This window comes from Pygocentrus nattereri, chromosome 16, assembly GCF_015220715.1.
Source record: "Pygocentrus nattereri isolate fPygNat1 chromosome 16, fPygNat1.pri, whole genome shotgun sequence".
Classification (NCBI taxonomy): domain Eukaryota; kingdom Metazoa; phylum Chordata; class Actinopteri; order Characiformes; family Serrasalmidae; genus Pygocentrus; species Pygocentrus nattereri.
In genome coordinates this window covers 19,367,960-19,393,669 of record NC_051226.1, presented here as the reverse complement: position 1 = coordinate 19,393,669, position 25,710 = coordinate 19,367,960, and the positions used below count along the sequence as shown (strand labels likewise).

General features: G+C 39.7%; 1 protein-coding gene across 6 annotated transcripts in view; it reads right to left on the bottom strand.

Annotated features, from left to right (window-relative positions):
• The window catches only part of nrg2a (neuregulin 2a), a 124,362-nt gene that overhangs the window by 15,839 nt on the left and 82,813 nt on the right, over positions 1 to 25,710 (bottom strand). For all 6 annotated transcript variants that reach the window (XM_037546305.1, XM_017698719.2, XM_037546304.1 and 3 more), the window contains exons 4-5: positions 12,954 to 13,074; positions 4,417 to 4,478 (exon numbers count right to left, since the gene is read on the bottom strand). In XM_037546305.1, the coding sequence (XP_037402202.1) occupies positions 4,417 to 4,478; positions 12,954 to 13,074 (183 nt within the window). The remainder of the gene's footprint in view (positions 1 to 4,416; positions 4,479 to 12,953; positions 13,075 to 25,710) is intronic.

The window sequence follows — 25,710 nt, the reverse complement described above, 5'->3', positions numbered from 1 at the left end:
ACTTTAAAATACAAAAGTATTTTACACAAACTTAATTGTGTGCAACATTTTTTAATAAGGGGGTGTTTTTATCAGCGGTCTGTGAAGCATTTGTAGGTAGACCATGGATAAGTCAGTTGGGTGCGTTCTTGTTATAACAGTATGTATAAAGAATAGTCAGTGTAGACAGAATCTGAATGATAGTCAATTTCACCTAACATTGTAAGTCTATTGTAAATAATTCATAGCTATATTAAGGAATATTGTGCCCTGATGGGCAAACTCACTCATATTACAACACTGACTGATTACAAAAGCACCTGTCTGAACCACTGTAGAGAAGTACCAGTACTGTAGATGTAGCCTATGAGGACATAATAATGTGACCTTTTTCCTGTGAAGGGCTCTGGGATTGTGAAACGATTTGAATATGACCCATGTGAAACAGCAAGATGACATAACATCCAATGTAATAATCCAGTTCCACTGGATGTCTGAGAAAGAGCCGATGGGCCACAGCACTGGGGCCATACCATTTCTCTGGACAGCTTCATGTGCTGAACATGAGCTGCTGCAAATCCCTGTTGTTGTCATGACAACATGCTTTTCCATAGCCCTGGCTGGCTGAGGCAGCCCAGATGTCTGAGAGTGATCTAAGAACCAATAGCACTCTCCTCCTCAACCTCACTGCACGTGTTTCCATGTTTCTGAGGCCACTGTCTCCCTGAGGGCTCTCTGAAACTGCAGGCCATTCAAGTTTCCACCCAGCAACGTCAAGACTGTCTGATTTTTGGGACTTTTAATGTCGTGATATGGGTCTAATTGGCAGGCAGGCATAAAGGACCTTGTCAGTGGTGGCAAGAAGTGGCAGAAGATCTGGAATATGGTGTTTCGGCACTCATGTTCTCCCCGCAGAACCATCTGCATAGCCACTGAGGACTAAGACATGCAGATGGGCCTTCCACATGGAAGTGACATCATGTCTCATCGGCTCTGTGTATTCTGTTTCATTAGTCAGAGCTCACACAGAGACGGAGGACGTTCTTATTTTCTTCTTTCGTATTGCTGCCTTCTCCTCATGCTGCTCCCACTGGCATGAAGCTCTATTTGCATTCCAGAGAGCCAATACTATATTTAAACCCATTCACAAAGCAGTTCAGTTTCATGTAGAATGTGTTTGATAAACTTTTGGAACTTAGTGCTTAGAAGTAGAGAGCTGAGTAGAGAAGTTGAGAGAGTGTGGGGGGGGGGGTTCCTGATATATATTCAAAATATATTTATGTAACTAAATATTTAATTTGGGCCTGTCAATTGATTAAAAGAATAATTGTGATTAATCACATTGTTTTGTGCAGCTAATCATGATGAATCAAATTCATCTTATTTGCTCAATTTAACCTTAAAGAGAAAAAATCTGTAATTGTAAATCTGTATGATCAGAAAAAATACTCTTTATCAGGTTGATGAAAATCATGTGAACAGAGCTTCCAGTTTTCATCACTGACGTCCAGTGAGAGCAACCGTGGCTGTATGTTCCAACTCTTCCACAATTGTAGCCATCTCCTTCTCATAGTGCTAGGTAAGATCTTGTTTTTCAGCTTTTCATTTTGCTGTTTGCTGTTTTTGTTAGTTTGCTACTTGTTGATTCATCACAGTGCTCAGAGTACTGTCCAGCGACGTCTGCTGAAGGCATCCTTCAGTGATAGTGTTAATGAAATTACTTATTGCTTGTGTTTTGCTTGAAAAATGATCTTTCAGACATGATGCGCTTCAATGCTAAACAAATTAATGGCATGGCAGTAGCCAGAAATACCTTTTTTTTAATCAAGATAGCCATCAATTAAACTTTTGGAGGCATTTAAAAGCTGTACTTGAATGAGAGGAGTACAATTCCACAGTCATAGCAACAATGTCCAGGCAGCTGGGCTTCAGGCTGGAAGTATGAATGATTTGAAAGGTCAAGGGAAATATGTTAAAAATAGAGGCATTAATCATTTATCACATTAATGTGTTATTAATTTATTATTAGTAACGTTGACACCGATAATTTCCCTACATAAGAATTTATGCAATACATATTATATTTAGATTTACGTTTGTTTTGAAAAAGACAAAAAATGTTTTTTTTTCTTTCCTCAAAAGAAAACTATTTGCATTATTATTTACATTTTGTACTGTCTCAAAAAGAACTGACTGAAAATTCAGAATTTCAGAACAGAATTTTCTTTCAATGAGCTAGAAGTGAGACATAATTAATATTAAATTGTGCAGGGCATTTATTATCACCATCAATGCTTTAGTAATTCCCAAAAGAGGTAATGTCACAAATACTGTCACAATTATTTATACATGATATTAGGATCCTCAGAATAAACCTGATTAATCCTCAACATGTTACATTACTATAAAATATTATAGAAAACATGCTCATTAAAAACGTTGTAACACATGTTACTCTTGAACCTCGGATGGTGTGTATGTAAGAAGCCATTTAGTGAGCATGGCTTAGGACACCAACATGAAGGTGTGTACACCATTCCAGTGCTTTTCCTGTGTGGGTGTCCTGCATGCTGGAAGACCTTCTTCTCTAGACCTCCCAAACTGAACAACACTATGTTGCATCTGTTGACAGAGCAAGCACTAACAAACCACGCACCTCTGACGTGCAAGGACTTGATAGGCGACCTGAACAAAGGTAACCATTCCGTAGAGATAAATCCCACATCATGACATAACATGACACGTTAATAGGCCCTGTGTCAAATTATAATTTTTGCCGTGTGCCATTTTGAGCGCCTCCTTAACAACATCTCATAAATTATAGCTCCTTTATTCTTTTATTTGGAGAGGAAATCTCTTCTGAAACACGTTCAGCTCCATAAGCTCGTCCTCGCGAGGTTTTGTTTACATCTGCCTATGATTTATATATGATATGATTCTTCTGTTCTTTTGCAAATAAACACATGTTAACACAGGGGTCATGTTGAAACGTAAACATTTCCAGCATAGCAACGCTGACGGGAGCACAAAGACCTGGTTCAGTGCGAAGGGCGGCCATAGGTAGGAGCCAATAGCCCACGGCCACGAACTGTCAGACCCGAGTCATTCCTGGCCTCCTCCTTAATCTGGGTGTAATTCCACAGTTGACGGATATGTGCAGCAGGGATGCCGCCATGTAGCATGGTTAAAGCATGTTACCCTGGGGAAGAGGAGGTTTTTGTCTACACCAAAGTGTAATTAAGGGGAGGATCTTGGAACCACAGGGGGCAGGGGTGGGGGGGTCTAAGGTATATTCCCCTGAAGGGAGCATATTTGAGCTTCTAAAGTGACTGAAGGGGCAAGAATGGTTTACTGTATGTAAATGAACTTGACTAAACCAGTAAAATGGCTTGAGAAGACTTGTTAAAAAATCTCCTAATTTGCATTTTTGGATTCAAGGCAGCCTGCCCTCCAGAGACGCAATTCCACTCTTTTGACTAATGATGGCAGCTTCGCAGCTAAGATATCACTCAACTCTCATGCTTCGCAAGTGAGAAGAAAAAGAGCCATCTTGATCATTTCAAATGCAATTTCCAAACGCTAAAAATCATTTGCTTATAGATCATGTCTAATTGGCACAAATTAGACACACTTCTGTGAGATGCTTTGTGTACAGGTGGGATGACATTGAAAACACAGGCATGTCTACTCAAGCTAAAGACAAGGCTAGTACTTGGAAATTTTGGGTGGATAATATAACTATATTTGGGATCAGAAGACTTCAGACGTACACTAAAGTTGGAATTGTAAAACTCTGTTTTAACTGTTTTTGGAGTGTATTGTCAGGTACTGTTTACAAAAACTTTATTACATACACTGTTAATGAGCTATGGTTAAAGAAAACAAGCAGTTCTTCAGGGTTATTGTAAAGACACTGATTGAACATTAACTGTAATTCTTGTGCTACATATTAATGGCTGTCCAGTCCCTAGTGGTAGATCTTTCTGCTTTTACTTCAAATTTACAAGGAATGTACAGTATTATAACTGCAGTTAGTAAGTACTGGTTATTTGTTTAACTGTATTTTTTAAACTGAGCAACAGTGCAGTCTCTTGTTAAACATTTTTGGTATCAAGCATTTCATAAAGCACAACAAATGGATGCATCTAATGGTCTGGCATTAAATTAGATAATTCACCTTCACTGAAGTGCATGCAGTCAAATTAGGAACCATGCTTATGATCTATCATGTTAACTAATGATTCAGTTTCATGTTTTGATTGATAAAATGCTTAATTAAAAGGTAAAGTATGGAGGGTGAATATGATAACTCAATGGGATGCATATCTGATTCAGTTAGTTAAACAAGTAGCAGAGCATCCACTATCACAAGGAGCTCATTCCACACTTCCAGCTCCAGCATGCAACACTGACAGACAGAAGTAGAAATGGACATACGGTAGAAACTGGGCCATAACGTAGGTTTGACCAGCGATCGGCCAGTAAAGTCATTTGGACACCTGATGGAAGGAAACAAAACCATAGGAGGAGGAAGAAGGAGAAGGAAGCAGAGGATGGAGAAGAAGAGGAAAAAAGAGGGGGCACCATGAAGAGAGGAGAAAGACAAAAAAAAAAGAGGCATAAGAGAGATGGGGGGGGCAGAAAAAAGGCAGAGAAAACTGAATTAGAACAAGAGTAGCACTATGGACAGCAGAGGAAGAAGTGTCCCACTGTTGACACCACTGAGGAGGCCCAGAGGAGAAAGGGGCAGCAGTGGTACCAGTGAGACACCACTCCTCTGTGTGAAGTCAAGTCAACATACTTTCACTAGGTTTGGGCATTTGCAGCCGCAGGGGCTCTGGCTGCAAGCACCGTGGCCCGAAGTATCCAGGTGGACATCTGGGGGGAAGGAGAGGGGCACAAGATGACAAAAACATCCACATATTATACATTTTAGCCCTTATCTGCTCTCACACACCGACAGTCCTGCACACTGATGCGGTTCAGAGGCTAATCAAATACAGAATCAATTTGTTGACTATTATTTGTTTACTATGCTTGGCCGTATGCAGAGTGTAGTGATGTGGAATAAAATGGTAACAATTTTTTTCACAGAATCTGAGTAATTCAAGCTAAAGTGGAGCCAAAGTGCAGCCATGTCGGATCCGGGACTCTGTGATTCTGACATGATTTTCATTCATGCCTTTGATGGCCAATTATGCTTATTCATGTTATTCCAGTAAACAAATTAGTGCTCATCAGTGCATAATGAGCATTATGGGGCTAATGTTTTCACAGCGCTAATTCTGCTAACTCAGTCAGCGATGCCGTAGTCAGCAGCGACTGATGAATGGTGCCATACCCCCTCAATTTGCAGGACAAACACAAAGCGCAAGCATGTTATCTCTCATCACTCAGATCTGCTGCACCTCCTCCTCTTGTAGCTAGAGGAGCTAGAGGGCTGGAGGAGGCTACATCTCCACTTACCGTCCAGCAATCTCTCCCAAGGCCCTACTACAACTGGCCTGCACTTCTTAGGGTACGCGCAGGAGCATTTGAATTGAGTTGTGCAAGACTAGCACCTGATATGCCATATGTAACCCACATGCAAAGACTTCAGATGGTCCATGATTTTATTTGGTGATAAAAAAGTGAGGATGATTAAGCTCTTTTCTCAAAGTTCTTTTTCAGTTCTTGTTGTGAACTTTTCCATAATATAATTTCTACCCAAAGAAAAACATGTATCTCCAAAATAGTAACTTTCCAGGAAAAGGCAAAAACTTTCTAACCTTTTAGTCAACATAAAATGAATGTGAAGAAGTCTTATTCCAAGTGACTTCAGAGCATTTCCAACATTCATTGTGTTATTTTCACACAATGTAAAAGACAGCTACCATGTTCAAATGATGTAGAAACATTTAAAAAATGAGATACACATTTGTTTTTGGAAAGCGACAATATGTTGGTGTTTTCCTTTCTCTAGCTCACCTGATCACCAGTCAGCTAATTATCATGCCCTTTCTGGGTTGATATGGGTGTAGTGGAGCACCAGGGAACCTGCATAGGGACAATGTGCAGGTTCAGGTACCAGCTTAATCCACATAAGATGTAAGAAATTGTAGGTTTTCAGTTAAGACCATGAAATAGACACTTCTAGGTAATCCTCCTTTGTCCCTCTTGGAATGTACAGTTCTGTGCAGAAGTCAGAGGTAGTCTTTCATTTGTTTAATTTCAAGTCAAACCAGCCATTAAATACAAGTTACTCTTTTTTCAGTTTCAGGAAAAAAAAGTGTTATAATTAATAGAAAATTACACAGAAGCTTTGACAACTAAGTATAATACCAAATTTCCCTGTTCTTGGTGTAACCATGCTTTGTCTTTATTACAGCTTCCATTAGTTTTGGGATGCATTCAGTTTTTCAAATAAATCTGTAAAGACTATTTTCACCATTACCAAAATGCAGTCCTAGATGTATGTTGTATGTTTTACTTCACTACTTCAAAAACACATTCAGTAACGTTGAGGTATGAGCTCTTGAGTCAGTCCATTGTTCTGTGAACACCAGCAGCTTCTTTATTTGATATGTAAACATCAGTGGAACAATAGACAGAAACACCTGCGGACTTTTTCAGATGTGAGAGGGTAGAGCTTTCTAGGACTATGAAGCATTTCTCTAGAGCCATGTCACAGCCTGGTACACCAAGCGCTCACACTCTATATCTACACACTATATTTAGTGGAGGCAGCGGTGGTGTGCTAAACTTCAGCCATTCCCTAAACACCACACACATACACACAAGCAGTAAGAGTGGAGGAGGTGAGCAGTTTGGGAGCCTAAGCTGGGATAGTATTACTCCCCCTCCACAATGCAGACATGTTTTAAGTAACAGGTACATGGCTGAAAGACAGAGGTCATGGAAACATGTGTGCACATGTGAGTTTCTCCGTCAGCCCAGTGCCTCTGGGATTCTGTGCCCCCCATCCATTGTGTCCCCCCTCCAGAATCTTCTTTCTTTCTTTTCTGAAGTAGGGTCAGGCATGCTTTTTACATCTGTTCACCAAAGGTCTAGCTTGTCTGCCTGTCTGCTGTTTGTTTCTCTACCCCCTCCCCCTCATCCCAGGTTACAGAGCACAAGGAAGGCTGGAATTTATTTACAGAGAGAGTCCTGGACTTGCGTAGATGGCCAAAGCTTTGGTAAGAGTTCTTTGAAGGCTTTACTGATCTTTATGAAGACACCTGTCCACTTCATCAACAGCCTGGAGAGGGCTTGAATGCTTCTAGCCACGCTCCATTCTTCGCTCCTCTTTTCCCCCTCCTGTTTCTTCTTACTCTCCTTGCTGTCTCTACCTTTCCATTCCACTGCCTCTTGTAGCTCTGCCCCATATCCCTTCCAGAAACACAACTGTATGCCAAAATTTGAATACCCCTAGTCAAGTTATATTTTGTTGATTTTTTAAGTGAAAGTTCACAAATAGGGAAAAAGAGTTGCGTGAGAGTTTAAAGCATTGGGAAACATAAAATACAAAATGTGCACGTTTTCGCCAATATGATAAATCCATCAAATAAACAGTAGTTGTGTATTAAAATATGCAGCAATGTGTTCCCTGTAGAGGGTGTGTATTTGTTTTCGCTTACAAAACTATGCAATTTGACCAGGGGTGCAAAAATGTTTGTATACCACTGTACGTGCACCATGAAATACACATCTTCACCTTCAGAGCAGGCAATTAATTACTGCTTCCATTAGTAATTATTCCATTACTGGCTTCTCCCTCTGTGGAATTTCATGTTTTAAAGTGAAAACAGCCAGGGTCTAACTATGAAACAGGCTTTCCACGGGGCATATTCGGCCAGTGAGTAATACCCATGAAAGCCTGCCCCTGTAATTTGGCCAGAGATGCCCAAAATTTAGCAGACAACTGTATACCACGGAAGTCTTCATGTGCAAAATAGATTAATAATGCAGAAAAAAAAAATTTCCTTATTTCTGTTTAGTGATTTCCTTTTGCACATAGAGGCTTCCACATGCCCACCCAAAATTAGATTCTTGCCAGTAACGAGTGGGAGATTCATTCATCTAAGGTATAGGCTTCATGAAATGCACTTATAGCAAAGGAGAACACAGTCTCTCATCGTGCTCTGAGTCACCTTAACAGTGTGAAGACTCAGCAATATAAAAAAAAAAAAGAATAGAGGAGCAGCATTCTGACCCAGAAATGAGGAGTCGTCTGTCCTGACCCACAGAAAGAGAGAGGGAGAAAGCACTGAAACGTCTTTTTCCTGCCTCTGACTCTCTCTCTCTGATTCAATCACATTCTTTAATCATTCTGCCAGCACACACACCATGCGCTAACAAGACCCACAGACAGTCTGCGGCAATCAGGACTGAAGATTACGCAGCTGAGGTTAAAGTAGCTGGAGTTCCTAACTCTGTCCAGAGCCCCGAAAATGTATATCTACTCTTTGACTTTTTAATTCACCACCAGCATGTAAGAGCAGTAAAATTATGGGAATGGACAGGGATATAGGGATGGGTGTGGTTAATTAAATGTTTTTATACAACTGAGTATTCAAATAAGGCATGTGTAATTTAGGTTAAAAATCAAATAAAACATTCATTATCTAGTCAGGACACAACACAAACAGCTGATATTGTGTCTAACGTAAAGCAAATGACCACATCCAAGCAGAACTAAAACATTTCAAAAATGAAAAATTTGCACAGTGTATGTTAAGCTACTCTCTTCTGTAGATACACATGCATTCTTCTTACATACAGTCAGAAAACACCTAAAACACAAAGATAAATCAACATCAAACAACATGGTTCAGGCCACCTCTTCTGCTAGCTGCAGGCAATAAATGAAAACACTTAAAAAGATGGTTCTCCAATGGTTCTTTAGTAAAGACAGTGGTTCTATTTTGACCTATAGGTTCTATATAGAACCATTTCATGTTTAAATGGTTGCATAGTGAAATGGTTCTTCAGAATGATGGAAAATGTGTTGCAATTTGTTCTACATAGATCCTTTTTGAAAATGGTTCCATATCACCAAAAAACGTTCTTCTATTGTTACAAGCATGACATCATAAAAGTAGCAGAACCCTTTCTGTTGCTATATAAAAACATATGCAACACATTCTCCATTAATCTGAAGAACCATTTTACCATGCAAAGAAACATTGACGTTTGAAATGGTCCTACAGAGAACCCATAGTTCTAAATAGAACCACCGCCTTTACTAAAGAACCCTTGAAGAACCATTGTTTAAGTGTGAAAGCTAAACCTTCAATGTTCCCTCTTTATGCACAACAAAAAAAACACATCCCTAGTTGGTGCCAAAGAGGGTTCTATGGAGCATTACCATGGAAGAACCACTTGTAGTGCCCTAAAGAACCTTCCAATACATAATTCATTGCTGTAGATGAAATGTAAACCTTTAGAAAGTCTAAAGAACTTCCATATAATGTAAAGGTTTTATACCAATCAAAAGATTTTGCTAGAGCCAAAGCTCTGGAACGGAGCGATGGCGGTGGTCAGTACAACATTCCATCACAACTTCAATTTCTCCAACTTTTACCATACCATTGCCAAAGTGATGGAATAACAGTAGCATGGCTGAGATTTCAGGATCCTCAGGACATCACCCCTCCTTCTTGCCAGCAATTAGCAGGACCATAAGTCAGACTTTATTATGTTAATTCACAGAGAAGCACTGAGGCAGCAGCACTGAGGCAGCAGCTCTGTGGCGCATCCAGAAAGCCTACCAGTAACATCTGTCTTTCTCTCCCTATGTCTGTAAATATATAAATATATAATATACTGATTGTTGCTAGTGTAATATCTCCGTATTATTATCATCAGTATATTTGATTTTCTACAGTAAATTAAAAATAAAAATGTTTTGCACCGCATGTATTTGTTTTTATCATTATATATATCATTATAAATACCGTTTTGGGATACAGTTATACAGAACTACTAAATTTGCCAAAATCAGGTGGACAATATTAGCATTGTCTGCCACCGTGTGAACCTTGCTAGCGGGCTAGTTCACTCCGACCTAGCCAATAGTATGAACGACTGACGGAACGAACTAACGAAACGAATTTAAACTCCGACAAGGAAATGTTGAAATTATGTTACACTGAAACAAACAAATACTATGAGTGTGTTTTATTTACACAATGAACAATGGAAATGCGCGAGTAATCTCACCAAGCAAACGCCAAGAAACGGGTTACAGTTTGTCTTTCGACGTAAATAGGTCAAAATAGCTGTCAATCAAAACGGGATTCAGCCTTTCGACTGATCCTCCATTCATCTTGCAGAAGCTCCGCGTCTCGACCCGCCCACCCACAGCTCCGTTCACCCCAGAGACGCTCAGCGTCCGGGAACGGGACAAAATCGTGGCATTTATCCAATGACCGGCGAGTTTCGAAGCAATGAAAAAACCCGCTCCATGCGGTCCCGCTGAAGTGAATAGACGCTCAGCGAATGCACTGACCCCACGTGATAAGTAGCTGATTCTGAACAAATCGTCTTCGAGATTAACGTGTTCTAACGCGTTTTTTTGTCAATGAAATGTTAACAAAGCTGTACATATTTGACCATTTAATGTTTGACATTTTAGGGGAAGCTGAGCTTCCCTGGCAGTCTTAGAGAAATCGCCACTGCTCTGTCCGTCGCTACTACGCGCCCTTTAATTATAACTTTTGAAACACGATTCTACAAATTCTCCGTCGCGCTGCAGGATCGGTAACATAGACACTCAGGTTGTAACTTCAAGTTGTGTCGCGTTAGGTGCTTTGGGAGCTGTAGGAGCTTTCTTTGGCCATTGGGGTGTGGGGGTGTGGGTGTGTGGAGGGGGGGCGGTGCTTCCAACGCATTCCTTATCTTTACCAAGACAATAGGCGTTAATCGCTTCACAGCAGAGGAGTGGGCTACATGGGGGCTGCTTTCCCTTACGAACATTTTCGTAGCTTTAGTCATTCTAGTGATAAATTGGATGCTGATTTTTGTGCTAAATGCTTGTCCAAACATTTACATTGATGCATATTGTAAGTTGCATGCCATGCCTGTTTAAACTAATTCTGCTGTAAGACACAAAATAACATTTTCTTTTCAGTGGTAACAAGTTAACACAGCTTTTATAGTGCAGCTTATGTACTCTGTGGTAATGTTGTTTTTTACAGTAGTACTTAATGCTCAGCATATACATTGAAATAATAAGCATCATGCTTGGTTCTTCACATTGATTTATCAATGTGCAGGAAAGCCATCGATATGTTCACATCAGACAGGCCGTGCAGTCCAGGTGCTGGACCATGAATCTCCTCCATCATCGACTCCTGCCTTTTTCTTATATTCACACAATGTGACAATACTGTCCACATGTGGCAGCCTTAACACACGTGGCTATGCAATGAAATACACATCTCCACCTTTACAGCAGGCAAATAATTACTGCTGGGATCATCAATTACTCGCCACATCCTCTGTGGAACTTTATATTTCAAAGTGAAAGAAGCTAGGGCATAAATATGAGACAGGCTGTCTGCGGGACTTGTTCGGCCGCTGAGTAATACCCACGGAAGCCTGGCCTATATTGAATGAGATGGCTTTGGGGCAACAATTCCCTGCAGGCCTCGACTGCATTATCTGACTTTTCTGGACCTGTGCCTCGCCCGTGAGTGAATTAGCTGCACCAATTGAGTTATTGCTCCCTCCAATTTGTACACAGCTTATTGAATGGCTGTTGCAGCCATGTCCTCACCGCTTGCTTGCCGAGCAGTATTCCAGTGGCCAGCACAGCAAGCATATGCACACACACAGACGCACATACACGCACAAATTGCAGCTGGGCTGAAAATACCAGCAGGTGCACTCATAACATGGCACAGCCTGTGGTCTAAGACTGCTAAAAAAATAGTCTTTTTAGAGCTCTCCAGCCAAAACACATCAACAAGCAGCTGTGCAAATGTGCACGTGGACACAAATGACACATACTGTATATATACTGTATATACATGCATTTACATATGTGCTCCTGGATCTGGCCCAAACCCTGGACCAGACCCCATTCGTCTTAAACCAGCAAAAGCTGCTTGATCCCCTTAGTCAGCTGTAGTTCATGTTTATAAGAAGGGTCAAAATGTTTTTGAGGCTCATGTCCTCAGTGATCCTAAAAGCATCTGTGTGAAAGCCGCCCCCCTTCCAAAAGTGAAATGTAAGCAATGGCCCTATTTACCTTGTGGAAGGCCTCAGACTCTCGTAAATATTTGCACCAGCTCTAAACCAGCGTGACATGGCATTTTGGAGTGGCCTGATGCGCGCTTCCCTCCAGCACGCTAAATGCAGCCTGTCAGCATGGGCCAAGATGCCCATCTTTTCTTCCCCAAGCATATCACGCAGAGAGAGAGAGAGAGACAAATCACACTCATCAACATCTGCGCCAATGAGTCAACCTGCTGCGCCCCAAACAAGCTGGAGATTAGGGGGAAACAGAGGGGTACTGCTAAATACCCATGATGGTGAGTGAAAAAGAAAGTTGGGGGAGGGGGGCTTGGCTTAATAGGATATGATGGATGGTTTGATGGATACCATTTGGCTTGTGCTGAAGAGGCTATGTACTCCAAACAAAGCATTGGACTAAACAAGAGCGACTACTTCTTAATCATCTTCCGAAAATCCCTATCATACTGAGAAGAGCCAAAACTATATATGCAGATATTCTGTTATGGATTTAAAAATAACAGCAAATGAGTAAGTGTGATAAATAGACTAATTAGCATTCATTTACAATTGCAGATCACTAAGTGTAAACTGAAGAAAGAACCAAAGTGAGATAGATAAACAAAGAGTAAGAGAGAGAGAGAGAGAAAGAGAGACATGTGGAATGAATATTGTGTTCCCCGGTTAGCTATTATGAAAAAAGTGGGCCATCATAATAAAACTGTGGGATAGGAGAACAGAGAGAAAAGAGAACTCACTTGCAGGACAGCTGATTTATACCATGTATGAAGTAGCACTCGCCATCATTCACGCAGTACCCCTTTTCTGTGTCGTTGCATCTTCTGGCATGGCCGGAGCCTGGAGGTAACGTTGTGGTTACTGAGGGAACAGAAGACAGCATGTTAGCTTCATGTATACCCAAACTATCCCCAGGCAGAGGTAGCTGGTCAGTAGAGGAAACAAAGAATCAAAATGAAAACAAAATACAAATAAAACTAATTCCAATACAACTTTTACAAATGATGATGACTGAAGTAAAAAACAATGTTGGAAGCACTTTTTTGATGGACCACTTAATTTTGACCTAAAAAAACTAGCATGCATTTTAAAGTGATATCTATGCTGATATCTATGCAAATTCCTGATTTAAATAGACTACATAGCCTTAATCAGCAAAGCAAAAATGTGTTTATTTTATTATAATGAGATATTTTTATAAGTAGGGGTACAAATTTCATCTGACAACATTGTGCAGCTATAGCACCCATACAATGCTAGCACCTAGCATGATACCAATTTCTTTACTGACACAATTTTTTAAATCTGTAGTAAAAAAACTTTCTGGCCTGACACCAATACCCATCAGTACTGACATGCTATCGCTATGTAAAACTGTCTGCAACCATATTCTCATGATATGTAATGCTTTATTAGTCAGTATTAAAACAATATTATTAACATTACATATGTGTCCATTCTGTGGGGTAGTTAGAAAATGATCATGTAAAGTTGATACACAGGTAGAGAAGTCAGCTATTAGGCTACCTGCTTGATGAAGCACTGCTGCACACTGCACACCCCTTTGGTACAGTTAAGTGCACCCATTTCCACTTAGACAGTCACCCTCTTTTTTAGCTTATAATGATAATTTGAATTTGTAAGGGTAATATGACTTCTGTGGGAGATTTATTGCAAAATTTGATCAATAATATAGTCGGCAACTATCCTGCTAACTCATAAAATTATCTTACATGCATACTTGCAAGAAGTGGGGGGCAAGGATATGTCCCTTTGCCCCACCCCTCCCAACCCCTCAGTTTGCACATATGATTATAAGCTATACAATTTTCTACAATGTACCCAAATGTTACCAGCCGCCATGAAGAGCAATAACACGTTTAGGTCTAGGTCTTATGGCAGACTTCCCCACTGAAAAACCTGCCACCATTTTGCAGGAAACTAATGTACAAGACTCCATGAGCCACCCGGAGAGATAACGTTCATTACATCATGCTCAGAGCGGCTGCCATTATCCACATAATGGCCATCTTATCCCGCCACTCAACCCAGACTCCGCACTCTCAACCCCATATAAACAGCATAATAAAACAACCATTCACTTCATAACAATGACCTCTTAGTCCCCATCACTTATCTTCCCCTCCATCTCTACTGCCATGATGGCGTCCCAAGATGTTCAACTTGCAAAGATAAACATTTCTGTGACGACCCCCCCCGCACCAAGCCTTGGTGACTTCAGACTTCAGGAATGGCTTTAATGTTACAGACTCTTAATTCTGCTGTATTAGCTGAGCAGTGCTTAGCATGCTATTGGGAAGACTGGCAGAAAAAAAGAAACAAAGAAAGTGAAGGGGGGGGAGGCAGAAAGAAAGAGGGGAGGGAGAGAGTAGGGAGGTGTAAGTGGGTGTAGCGAGGATTCCTGCAGTGTGATTAGGAGAAAATGCTAGATGGTTTTCTTTTTTGGAGGGAATCTGTTACAAGTGCATTGCTGAAGCTCCCCTTATCTGCGCCTTCCATTCAAGCAGCGCTCTACTGGGGCGCATGTGTGCATGTTTATTGACTTTCGAATCAAAACAAGAAAGAGGTGACGACTGACAGTGAAAGCTGTTTCCTGCTGGTACACCATTTATCAACTATTGTGTGGGGCAAGCTCACAAATTCTCGTGGCAGCACAGAGCAATTGTGGTGTTTTCCAAGCCTCTGATTTTTTAAAAGAACAAACTGTGTTGGAACACATTCTGCACCATTCAACAGGGCGAAGAGCACATGCAGCCGCTTGCTGTCCCAAATGAACTGGTTTGTGTGGAAGTGGGGTGGAATTCTAGTGTAAAAAGGGTTGTGACGACTTCTCAAATTGCTACAGATGCAAAATGAATATGACAAGTATACACGCACTCATGCACACATGCATAAATGCAAATACACTCACACACATCTGTAATTCTATCCTTCCAACAATTTTCATTGACTTTTGTATTACTGTAGCTAATTAACCCAACAGTAATCTGGGATTTATTGTCACTGATCACAACAAAATTGCTAAATTTCCTTTGGGATCAATAAAGTGTCTATCTTTCTATCTGTCTGTCTGTCTGTCTGTCTATTTATCTATCTATCTATCCAACAAAATCTTGCCTCATGTCTCCATGTTGAGAGCGTACAGAAGAAAGAACACAGCTTAACTTTTTATGTAAGTTAATGTTAAAGTGTTTTTTTTATAAAGTCATTAAGGACCATTTATATTGATCAATTTGTTATGAAATTTTCACACAACCTAAAGGCCATCTGCCATTTTCAAACAATGGAATATTAGACATTTTGTAAAATCTTTTATGCTGGTTTGAGCCATTTATTTCATAAATGTATCTTAGAATTAATAATGTTTAATGCAGAAATTTCCCCTTTATACGTAGCCTGAGCACCTATGCTGACAAGTACATGATAATCTTAATTTCTGCTAGCATTTCAGTGGCAACTTCAATTTTATGTTAGCACCAAGTTAACAGCAATGTTATTTCTCTTCCTACGCAGGGTTTAATTCTACTTGCCTACTTGAGTGCTAATATCACCACCTTGTGGAGAACAACCTGCAAAATGACCTGCTTTAATGACCTGTGGACATCCAGTTCCTTATTCAAATTCCAATCACCAATTCATTGAGAACATAAATTGAGAATCAAAATAAGTAATACATTTCAATAGAGCAATATGTACATTGTCCCTGTTGTGCCAAAATCTCCTCTGCAGTATTTTTTGTTCCTACAGTAACAATATAAAATGTTCATATTTTCCTGACATACTTGGGGGCATCTGCCCAATGACCGCTGGGATACTTGGGGGCAACATCTGGTCACCACAAACAGCTAAATATATGGCCACACACTCATACACTCCATACTGACTTTTGTTCAAGGCATTTTGCAGTCTTTAAATCAGCAACCAGTGACTGTCTAGTTTACACCAGACAATGATGATACAAATCATTGAACATGCACATACATGCCACACACAGTCCTACAACTTAATGTATCTTTTATTATACTGAATGGGAAGATTCCAGGAGACAAAAAGGCAATAAATATTACTCTTCTGTCTGTGATGATCCAATCTGCTATAAAAATGGTCAGATACTAAGTCTTCATAGTGAAAAAAAAAAACATCTCCCAACCAATAAGAGATTTCTCTGTCTGTGTTTTCCTTTGCATTGAAAGATGATTGAAGATGCTCTTGTTCCAAATGAATGTGTGAAAATGAGAAACAGTCTAGAATGTGAAGGGAATTGTCTTTGGTGTAGCCTCGGGCAACACAGGCCAGACAGCAAAGTCACTCAGAAACTCGTGAAAGAACAAAATGTGCTACTATTCTCTCTTCTTCTCCCTCTCTCCCTCTGTCGCTCTCTCTAAGCGAATAAAACAGTGATAGGATGCTGGTGCTGGCAGTGGAGAAGTAGTTAGCATCTCAGGAAGAGGAGCTCATGATGGGACCATGGCAATCAGCGCACATCTGGCACACCTGGGCCAAGTGATGGAGAGAGACAGAAAACTCGGCACATGTGCATTTTCCTCACCCACAAGGTTTGCCTGATATGAAAAACTATTGCAGTGCTCTTTCTGGCTTTGCAAAGGTTAAGATTAAGGAAGGGAATCGAGAAAAAAAGAAATATTGTAATGAGTCAATTTTCTTATTTATACAATATCTTCTTGAAAAGTACTGGGACAGTCAAAATTGTGTTTTTTTTCCTTACTGCTTTGGAATAACATCATTTACATTCTCAGTCCCATCACTTTAGATGAACATTAGTATTAGGAAGCATTTGGGTCAAACTGCATTGAAACTTCAAAGTAGTGGCTAAACACTGCTATTTATGTACTCTTTATTGTTGATGTAATGTAAAATCAGCACAACGACTTGTGCAGAAACATTGTGTTCACGTGTACTAATAATCTGATAACTGCAGAAAATCAGGCTTTGTCAGTCATCTGTTCAACATGCTTACATGCACTTGAGTAATAAGATAATGGGGAATCTCCATGTCTACATGATTTGGACAATAATCAAATTTCTTCTTTGCAACCAGCCGATAAACTCACAGAAGACGTGAAGTAAGCATAATGTAAAACTCAAACTTCATGCTGTGGTGATGAAGAATATTTAACTCCTTTGTTTCATCAATCTTGTAGTTGGTTTCTTTCAGATTTCTTAGCCTGTACGTTTGCCAAAAGAGGTCGCGGTACTGGAAATAAGTGAGCTGTGTTTCTGCGAGATAGCAGAAAAACACTTCTGGGGTCAACGCTGCTCACTTATTTCCAGTAGTGCAACCTGTATTCACACATGTACCGGCTAAGAAATCTGAAAGAAATCTGAGTAAGAGTACACATGCACTGAGAAATTTGATTACTGAGCTAAAATCCAGCTCTTTATCAGAATTCTTAATCAGTTTTCTAGGCCTTACTCTGATCTATGAAATCAGACTATGCTGTTTACATGACCATTTAATAATAATAAAACTGCAGAAATCCGACTTTAAGATTAAGAGATACTGTTTTTGATCCCACAACCGGGGAAATTCCATCTCCGCATTTAACCCATCCATGCAAGTGAAACACCACACACACACTAGGGGGCAGTGAGCACACTTGCCCGGAGCAGTGGGCAGCCCTATCCACGGCGCCCGGGGAGCAATTGGGGGTTAGGTGTCTTGCTCAAGGACACCTCAGTCATGGACTGTCGGCGCTGGGGATTGAACCGGCAACCGTCCGGTCACAGGGCCAGATCCCTAACCTCCAGCCCACGACTGCCCCAGCCCATCAAACTGCCTTTGATCAGATTATTGAGTGTATGTAAACAGACTTACTGTTAGACTCATTGGGTGGTACTATACAGCAAAATACTGATCTAAAATACTCTGCCAAGGCAACCAAGGCAAACAAGTCAGAAGTTGGTCTCCAAGTTTATATTACAATATATTTATATATAAAATATTGGCAAAGTATCATGGAAGACTGTGGGAAGATAGAATTGTGAGTTGTTTGCAGGTCCATTGGAGTTTTCAAAGCTTTTTTTTTCAAGCATCTGCCCCAGCACTTTCACTTATCTAAAATGGCTGTGCAAAGAAAAACGTGCTACTCTCTCAAAAACAAAAAATGTAGTTCTGCCTTATATCTGTCTTTTAACCTTGAATCAAACCTGATAGAGTGTACAATGTGTTCACTGTGCCAGTACTTTTGGTGATACATCTATGGGTTTAATTCACTTTGATGACAACTTAAAATTTGTTTAGCTTTTACTTATTTGGATATTCTTTTTCGAACTTGCAGTCAGTACAGAAAACACTGTTTATAGCTTTTGAATCTGTCTTTCCTTCATCACCTTCTATTTATCGCATGGTGTGGCATGAAATTGCGAGAAGAAGAAGAAGAAAAACCTCCTGCAGTGCAACATTGGAGGCACACTGTAATAACAGTGCTCTTCTGGCTTGCACAACACACATGCAGAGTGCAGAGAGTGCAGGCACTGTGCCAAAATCATGTTGCGAGAGGTGTGTGCTTTCTCTCCTAGCCACCCCCTCCCCTCCCCCACTATAAAAGCTAAACCTCAGAGAGCTCCTCTGTGGCCAGACTGGAGCATATAGAAGCCCACGAGCCACATAGCCTCAGTGCTCTTTAAAGCATGCTAGTGCGAGGCCTGCACTGTCCGCTCAGTTTAAAGTATACATGCCCTCTGTGCCACAGCTCTAGGAAGCAGGTACTTTTGTGTTTCTTCCATTGTTACTCTTTATTTCCAAGACCTGAAGCAGTGATGCTCTGAAAAGTTGGTTTATTCTGGGAAACACTCTGTTGTCTCCTGCTTATCTGATTTTGACCCAGAAGGATAACTAATCTATCCAGGTTATTTCACTGTTACACTGTAACAAAACTTTCTATATCTGAAATAGTAACTTTAAGTTAGAGCTACACTACTGATTTTTTTGGTAAAACTGAAGAAGGAGTGGAGCATTTCTGAGTCAGGAGAAACAAGAGCTCCCATGAAATAGCACTTTAAAAGTCAGAGGCATTGGGTCGGATTTTGCGGGAGTTCTTCTGGCCATTTTTCATATTAATGTCACAAGTAGAGACTTAAAAAGAGGTCTGATCCCCGGAAAACATGAGTTCTCTTTGAATTCTCTTTCAGTGCTTGCAATCATCAAATTCATCCACTCTGGGAAGGATGGCCACATAACTTTACATTACTTTCACATTATTCGCCCCCTCCCCCAAATAGTCTTCACTTCACTTAAAATGTGAAAAGATATTATTACAAATAGTTTTGGACCCTTTCTATTGGTCAGTTTGTCATGAAGTGTTCAAACAAAAAAGGACAGCAACATTTGATCTATTTTTTAAGTGTAGCCTCAATTTATATTGAAAAGTTAATTTCACAATAAAATCTACTATGCTAATTTGAATGAAAGACATAATTAGGAAATGGCAGATCCTTTTTTGGGGGACCTGCAGCCAGAGAGATTTAAGAGAACCAACTTCTGCCACTAGTCTCGTGCAATATGTATGATTATTTTGCTCCATTTTTAAAAACCTTGCAAGCTGATTTTACCTGACCCACTTCAGCCATCTCTGATTACAGGTTTTAGTGATAGTGAACACACTAGAGAGCCTTTTTAATGAAGTCAGTATGTTAGCAATTAATTACACCAATGTTTGTCATGTTCATGGCCATGGTCCTGTGAGGCGGTGCCAGATTTCTCTCCTTTCAGTGATGGAGCTTTGACAGTTACACAACCGTACAATGTTCCTGCACGTATCTGATATTTTCATCACCTCACTGTTGGAGGTCTGCGAACATGCTGTAAATACCTGCTGAGGCAGCATGTGCCAGAGAAAAAAATGAAAGAGAACAATGGAAAGGGCTGAGTGAGTGTAAGGAGGAAAAACAAGCCAAGACAGGGTGTAAACTCACTCTATACACTTATTGAAATGAGGAGATGCAGCATGGCATCTTTATCCCACAGAGGCCACATTCAAAAAACAAATGATGAGCTGAAAAAAGCCCTTCATCCTTCCACTGTCCTCTACATGAAGAATGGCATTGTCTCCACTAGCTGTGGGTGAAGGCTTTTCTTTCTTGCATTCTTCACTGGCCAGCCAGATGATGAAGAGAAGAGGGAAAATAAGGTGCTTCTTGACAAGAGCGGCATCTGTGGCTGCTAATCACAGAGTTGCTTCTTCAGGCTCAGAGTCGAGTCCGCTTCTTAAGTCCCCCAGCCTGGGGCGCAGTCAGCTCTCCTGGACTATTAGCTGACAGGAAGCACTGATTTGCCCTCTCGAAGCTTCTCGCTCAGTCTGTTTTCGACATGGTGCCGTTGCCCTAAGCTATGGCAAGGACTGACAAAGCATTCCACTCTAACAAGGTCAGTTTCACCAGGTCTCAAGCTACACCTGTTTATCTCAAAGTCACTAGCTAATTAACCTTCTCTCACCATACAGGCCTCAGAGACTCCAACCCTTAATGTCACCGGATAGGTTACATTTTCTTTCTCGTGCTTGATTATGGCCAAATTCCTTGGGCCTAATGGCTAAGGATGACTCAGTCTGACCTGTAGCCCCTAATCGAGGTCACTCTCTCTTGCTTGAAAACCCAAGGGTTTGGCCAGTAAGCTTTGCTCCTGAGTTTGATTAATCCTTCATGGCCAAGGAAGTGAAAAGGGAGTCTCGGCTGGGGTGGGGGGCAAAAGGGGGCCATCTGGAAAACTTCATAAACATGTCTATCTTTCCACGCTCTCTAAAGGGTTCTAGGAAAGTCGTAAAAATGAAAGGAGAGGTTCCTGTTGCTCCAAATGTTTTCTTTCACATCCATTGTGCACATGCTCACTTAGGGCTGAATAAATACTTTTGGACTCAAGGGAGGGAATCTTTATGCTGTCTACTTATACTCACAGATCAAAAAAATTCTCCAGAGTTGCTGGTGATCGCTTTCAAGGCCATTTAGATGAACAGTTTTAAATGTTGCTTCATCTCCTACCCAAAGAACCCTCCAATGGATGCTTCTACATAATAGCCCATAAGTTCTACACCAATAAAAGTTTTTTCTTTCCAGAACAGCACATCCAAGTCAAGAAGGATTTAGGAGTTTTTATTTTTAAGAGTGTAGGTTACAAGAAAGAAGAGAAAGGAGGAAATTTGAATGCAATTGATGTATAAATGCCTTTGGAGTTTGAGAGCAAGAATAAGCCCATGAGACAAAGCTCATGAGAGTAAAAGCTGAAAAAAGACAGCAGATGACAAATGATGCTACAGAGAGTATGATGTCAAATGTGCTTCCTGCCACAGTACCAGCCCAGTGTCTTCCCCAATCCCCCATTGATTCTTGGCAGAGGGTTCTGGAGATGTCTCTGGTTACGGCCGTTGTAGGGATGCCTTATCACTTCGCCAGAAGGTCAATTTATACTCCATGCATTCTTGCTGATTTTGTGTGGTTTCCATTATCTGAAACATCCCTCTCTTTTAAAGAGCTTCCCAAAGCTTTCAGAAGGGTCTTCTCTATTACACCACAATGAACCACATTTCAGCCCCTAAACAAACACATGTGGTCAACCCCAGAGAACAGACAGTGAAGTTCAGAAGATCAACTTTGCAGCAAGTTTTTGTAGACCACAGGGCACATTCTGATTAGACGGCAGATTGGTGCAGCATCTCTCTCTCTCTCTCTCTCTCTCTGTCTATGTGAGTTTTAGTATACATAAAACGTCAAGCTCATTTCTATTCTACTCATGCCATTTGACTTAATCATCACAATAAACATTCTCATGACTGAAACACAAGGCATGATTGCAACATATAAGATATAATGCTGTTAAGAAATATTTCAGCAATGCAATATTTGTGTAATGCAACAAATATGTGAGCAAGCACACTAGATAAATTCTTTAGTCATTTGAAGACTATGATTCAATCACTATCTTTGGAAGATCTACAGTTTGGCTACTGGCTTACTTTCATGTTTTCAGTAAAGAGAACAACACGCACTGGTAACCAAAGATATAGTTGTGAGAAAAGACGTTTTTGTACCCTTTGAAATGACCTGTATTTCTGCATGAATGGTTCATAAAATCAGATCTTAAATCTGATCTTCATCTAAGTCAAAATATTAAATACAGATAGTCTTACATAACAAACAACACAACTTTTATAAGGCCATCTGTTTACTGAGAAAAGAGTTCATGCAATCATGAAAAAAGCATGTAAAATTCTAAGATAATGACCTCTTGAAAACGGTGATTGGAACCCAGCATTTCAATTCAGGTGTGTCCTGGTCTGCTTTACCACAAAGTTTGGATACTGGCTCTTTACAATGGAAATCTGTTCAAGTTCACTGTGACTTGATCACGAGAGATGTTGTTGAAGCTGTTAATTAAGAATCCTTAAACTAGTGACATGTTAAAGCCTACAGTGATAGCTTCATGCTTGATAATGTTTGTATTCTTGAAACTACATTGCAATCTTATGTTTGCTCAACACCACCAGGATATGGTGGTTAGCTATGTCACAACCTCATATTAACCTTGAAACATGGTGGAGGGAGAATTATGCTATGGAGTTGTTTTGCTGCCTTAGCATCTGGACAACCACAAAATGACAAATGTATTTTAAGTTGTATCAAGAATTTCATCCCAAAATGTGAGGGTTTCTGTCTGTGAACTATGCCACGATAAAATATACAGGACTAAACTGACAAAAGAATGGCCCAAACAGAGGATATTCCAAATCTTAAAATGTAGTCCTAATCACAGTCTTGTTCAAATGATGATCTTGAGTAGGCTGTTTAAGCAGAATGTCCTGAAAATATGTACTACATCATGTCTGTATAAATCATACAATCAACATACCTTCTTACTGTATGATAATCAACTACAGAAAGTGTTTGGCTGATTCTACTGCCAGTAAAGGGCTTTCTGCTTGTTACTTAATTCAAGCATTTGCATTTGTGACCTTCATTGTTGAAACCACATGTGTTTTAAAACAAGTGTTTTAAGTAATCACATAAAGGTGCGAAGTGTTCTGAGTGTTGGTTCATAAGACTTCAGAAGAAGTTTAGTTTATTATTTTGACTTAGATGAAGATCAGATCATGTTTTAGGAGTTATTTATGCACTCCAAAATGTTTGCAACTGTATCTACTCTGAAAAAAAAAACATGGAGAAGTTCCAGCTGACAAAAATGTTAACAACATGCAAAGAAAAATTAAATAAAAATGTTATGGACTGTGTCATTTCTTTGGGTAGTCATTTCTTGCTTTCATACCCATAGCTTACAAATGGAATCTGAAGCAACAACCAAAACAAGCAAACCCCAGCACTCCCATAACTGTACAGCGTGGGATATACTGTAATTTTCCCATTACAGAAATCATTTGCAGACCTCGATTCTGACATAAATGTCAAGTGACGTGAGAGATGGTTCTAATCAAAAACTGTAATTTTAAGTAATCCATTTTACAAGGAAAATAACCCATTGAGAACAAAATTTTCTTTCCTGTGGGCCCTGTTGAATAAACCATACATCATCATTTTAAAAAGCATACATATAAAAACAAGAAAGCAATAAACATTACCAGAAAAATGCTGCACTTTCCAAATGTATGACACATACCAGAAAACATCATGTAGAGTTTTCACTGGGCCTGAAATTTTGGTCTGAACCTAAATATAGAACATGAACATTCTGTCTGATTTCACCTGACCGACAGCACCAAGTTTCTAATCAGAACCTGATTGTAGTCTGACAAAGTTCTGTCTAAACCTGACCCACACCCATCCTCCAATAAGAAAATACACACATAATAAAAGTACATATTCCTAATAATAATGCTTACTAAGCTACCTTAGTGTCAATGTTAAGTAATGATACCTTGTGGTAATACAGGCCATCATAAGATCATCAATAAACAAAATAGCCTAATCATGTAAAAAATAAAATTTTTCATCCTGGAAATTATATCATCAAAAATATTTTTTTCACTCAGTGTCTTCAAAGAACATCCACTCAAATGAGCCACATTAAGTAGTTAAGCATTCAGATAAACATTGAGTTAAGCAATTAAGTGAAAATGGCTATTCTGATCAATTTCCCGGCACAGTAATGATCCTTATTCAAAAACTTGACAACCTAATAGCACATCTGTGACTATATGCATACAACTGTTTCATTGTGATGTTTGAAAATATTTTTACATTGCTCTCTAACTACCTTTTTAAGTTACATATATTGGGCATTATCTGAGACATCCTACACTAATTGACTGTGGCAGATCACAGTTTAATTAAAACTGTATAGTCATGAATTGAGTTATTTGTGAAAACGAATTTTACATAATGAGAAACTTAAATGGCTCTTTTTTGACTCTGATCAGATCCACACACGCCAGCAACAACCTGTAACTACCAACAAATAATAATAAATAAACAAATAAATGTTTGTCATGCAAGTGCCAGCTGCGTGCTTTCACTTTTGGAATTCTTAAGTAGCTTTTATATATCACCACTAGCATACTGAAAAGTTCTGCTAGCTCTTCTATGGGAGTTGCAATGGTGTTCACTTACTCTCTCACTGAGAATGAGTAAATGGCATTTGAATCTTTTAAGCCATGTATGTAATACATTCAGGTTTCTTTTTGCATTTTTTCAGTAAATTTTTAAGTAAATACTTGCATACTCTGAATATTATTTCAGGTGCATATCAGCTTGCTGCTGTGCTTTGTGTTAAATAGACATTCACATTCTTATTTAGGGTTTGTTTAGTTTGTGAGCCTTTTACTTCAAAGATGTGTTGGGAAATCTGTTCATTTGGATAACCAAGCCCATCATGACCAGTGGGTCTGTGGATTCAGATGTTCTAGTAAGAAGACTAGTATAACCCTACCACTAACCCTAGTCTATGTGGTCATGACTGAGCTGGTCACCCACTGGTGCCATTAATTGTACCAAGAAAACATCTTCATTTTACTTTGTACAGAACATGCAGTAAAGAAGCATCGCACAAACCAAAAATACAGCCATGGCCACCATGAACTAGCATTCCATCATTAAGACTTTAAGAGCATAGCAAATACATCTCTTATCAGGCTGGTCACAATTACTGCATTATCACCTGATCTTAATTATTTAAAATGTTTGCAATTATTTCCCACATTTATTTGCTTTATATTGTGTCACAACAAACAGAATGTAAAATGAAGGTGGCTAATTTTAGCATGTATTGCAGAACGAACGTTTTAGCTTATACTGTCACACTCCAAGAAAAATATGCAAGTTCTGTCTGACTCTACACGATTCTTTGTAACTGTAGATATTTTTGTGTTTGCATACATACAATATTGGAGTATATGTCTTTATGTCAGTACAACCCAATCTTAGCTACAAAGTAAGGATTTTAAAGCAAAATAACTAATCAGCCAATTCAACTTCTTAAGGGTTGTAATAGATGCACAAAATGAACAAAAAAAA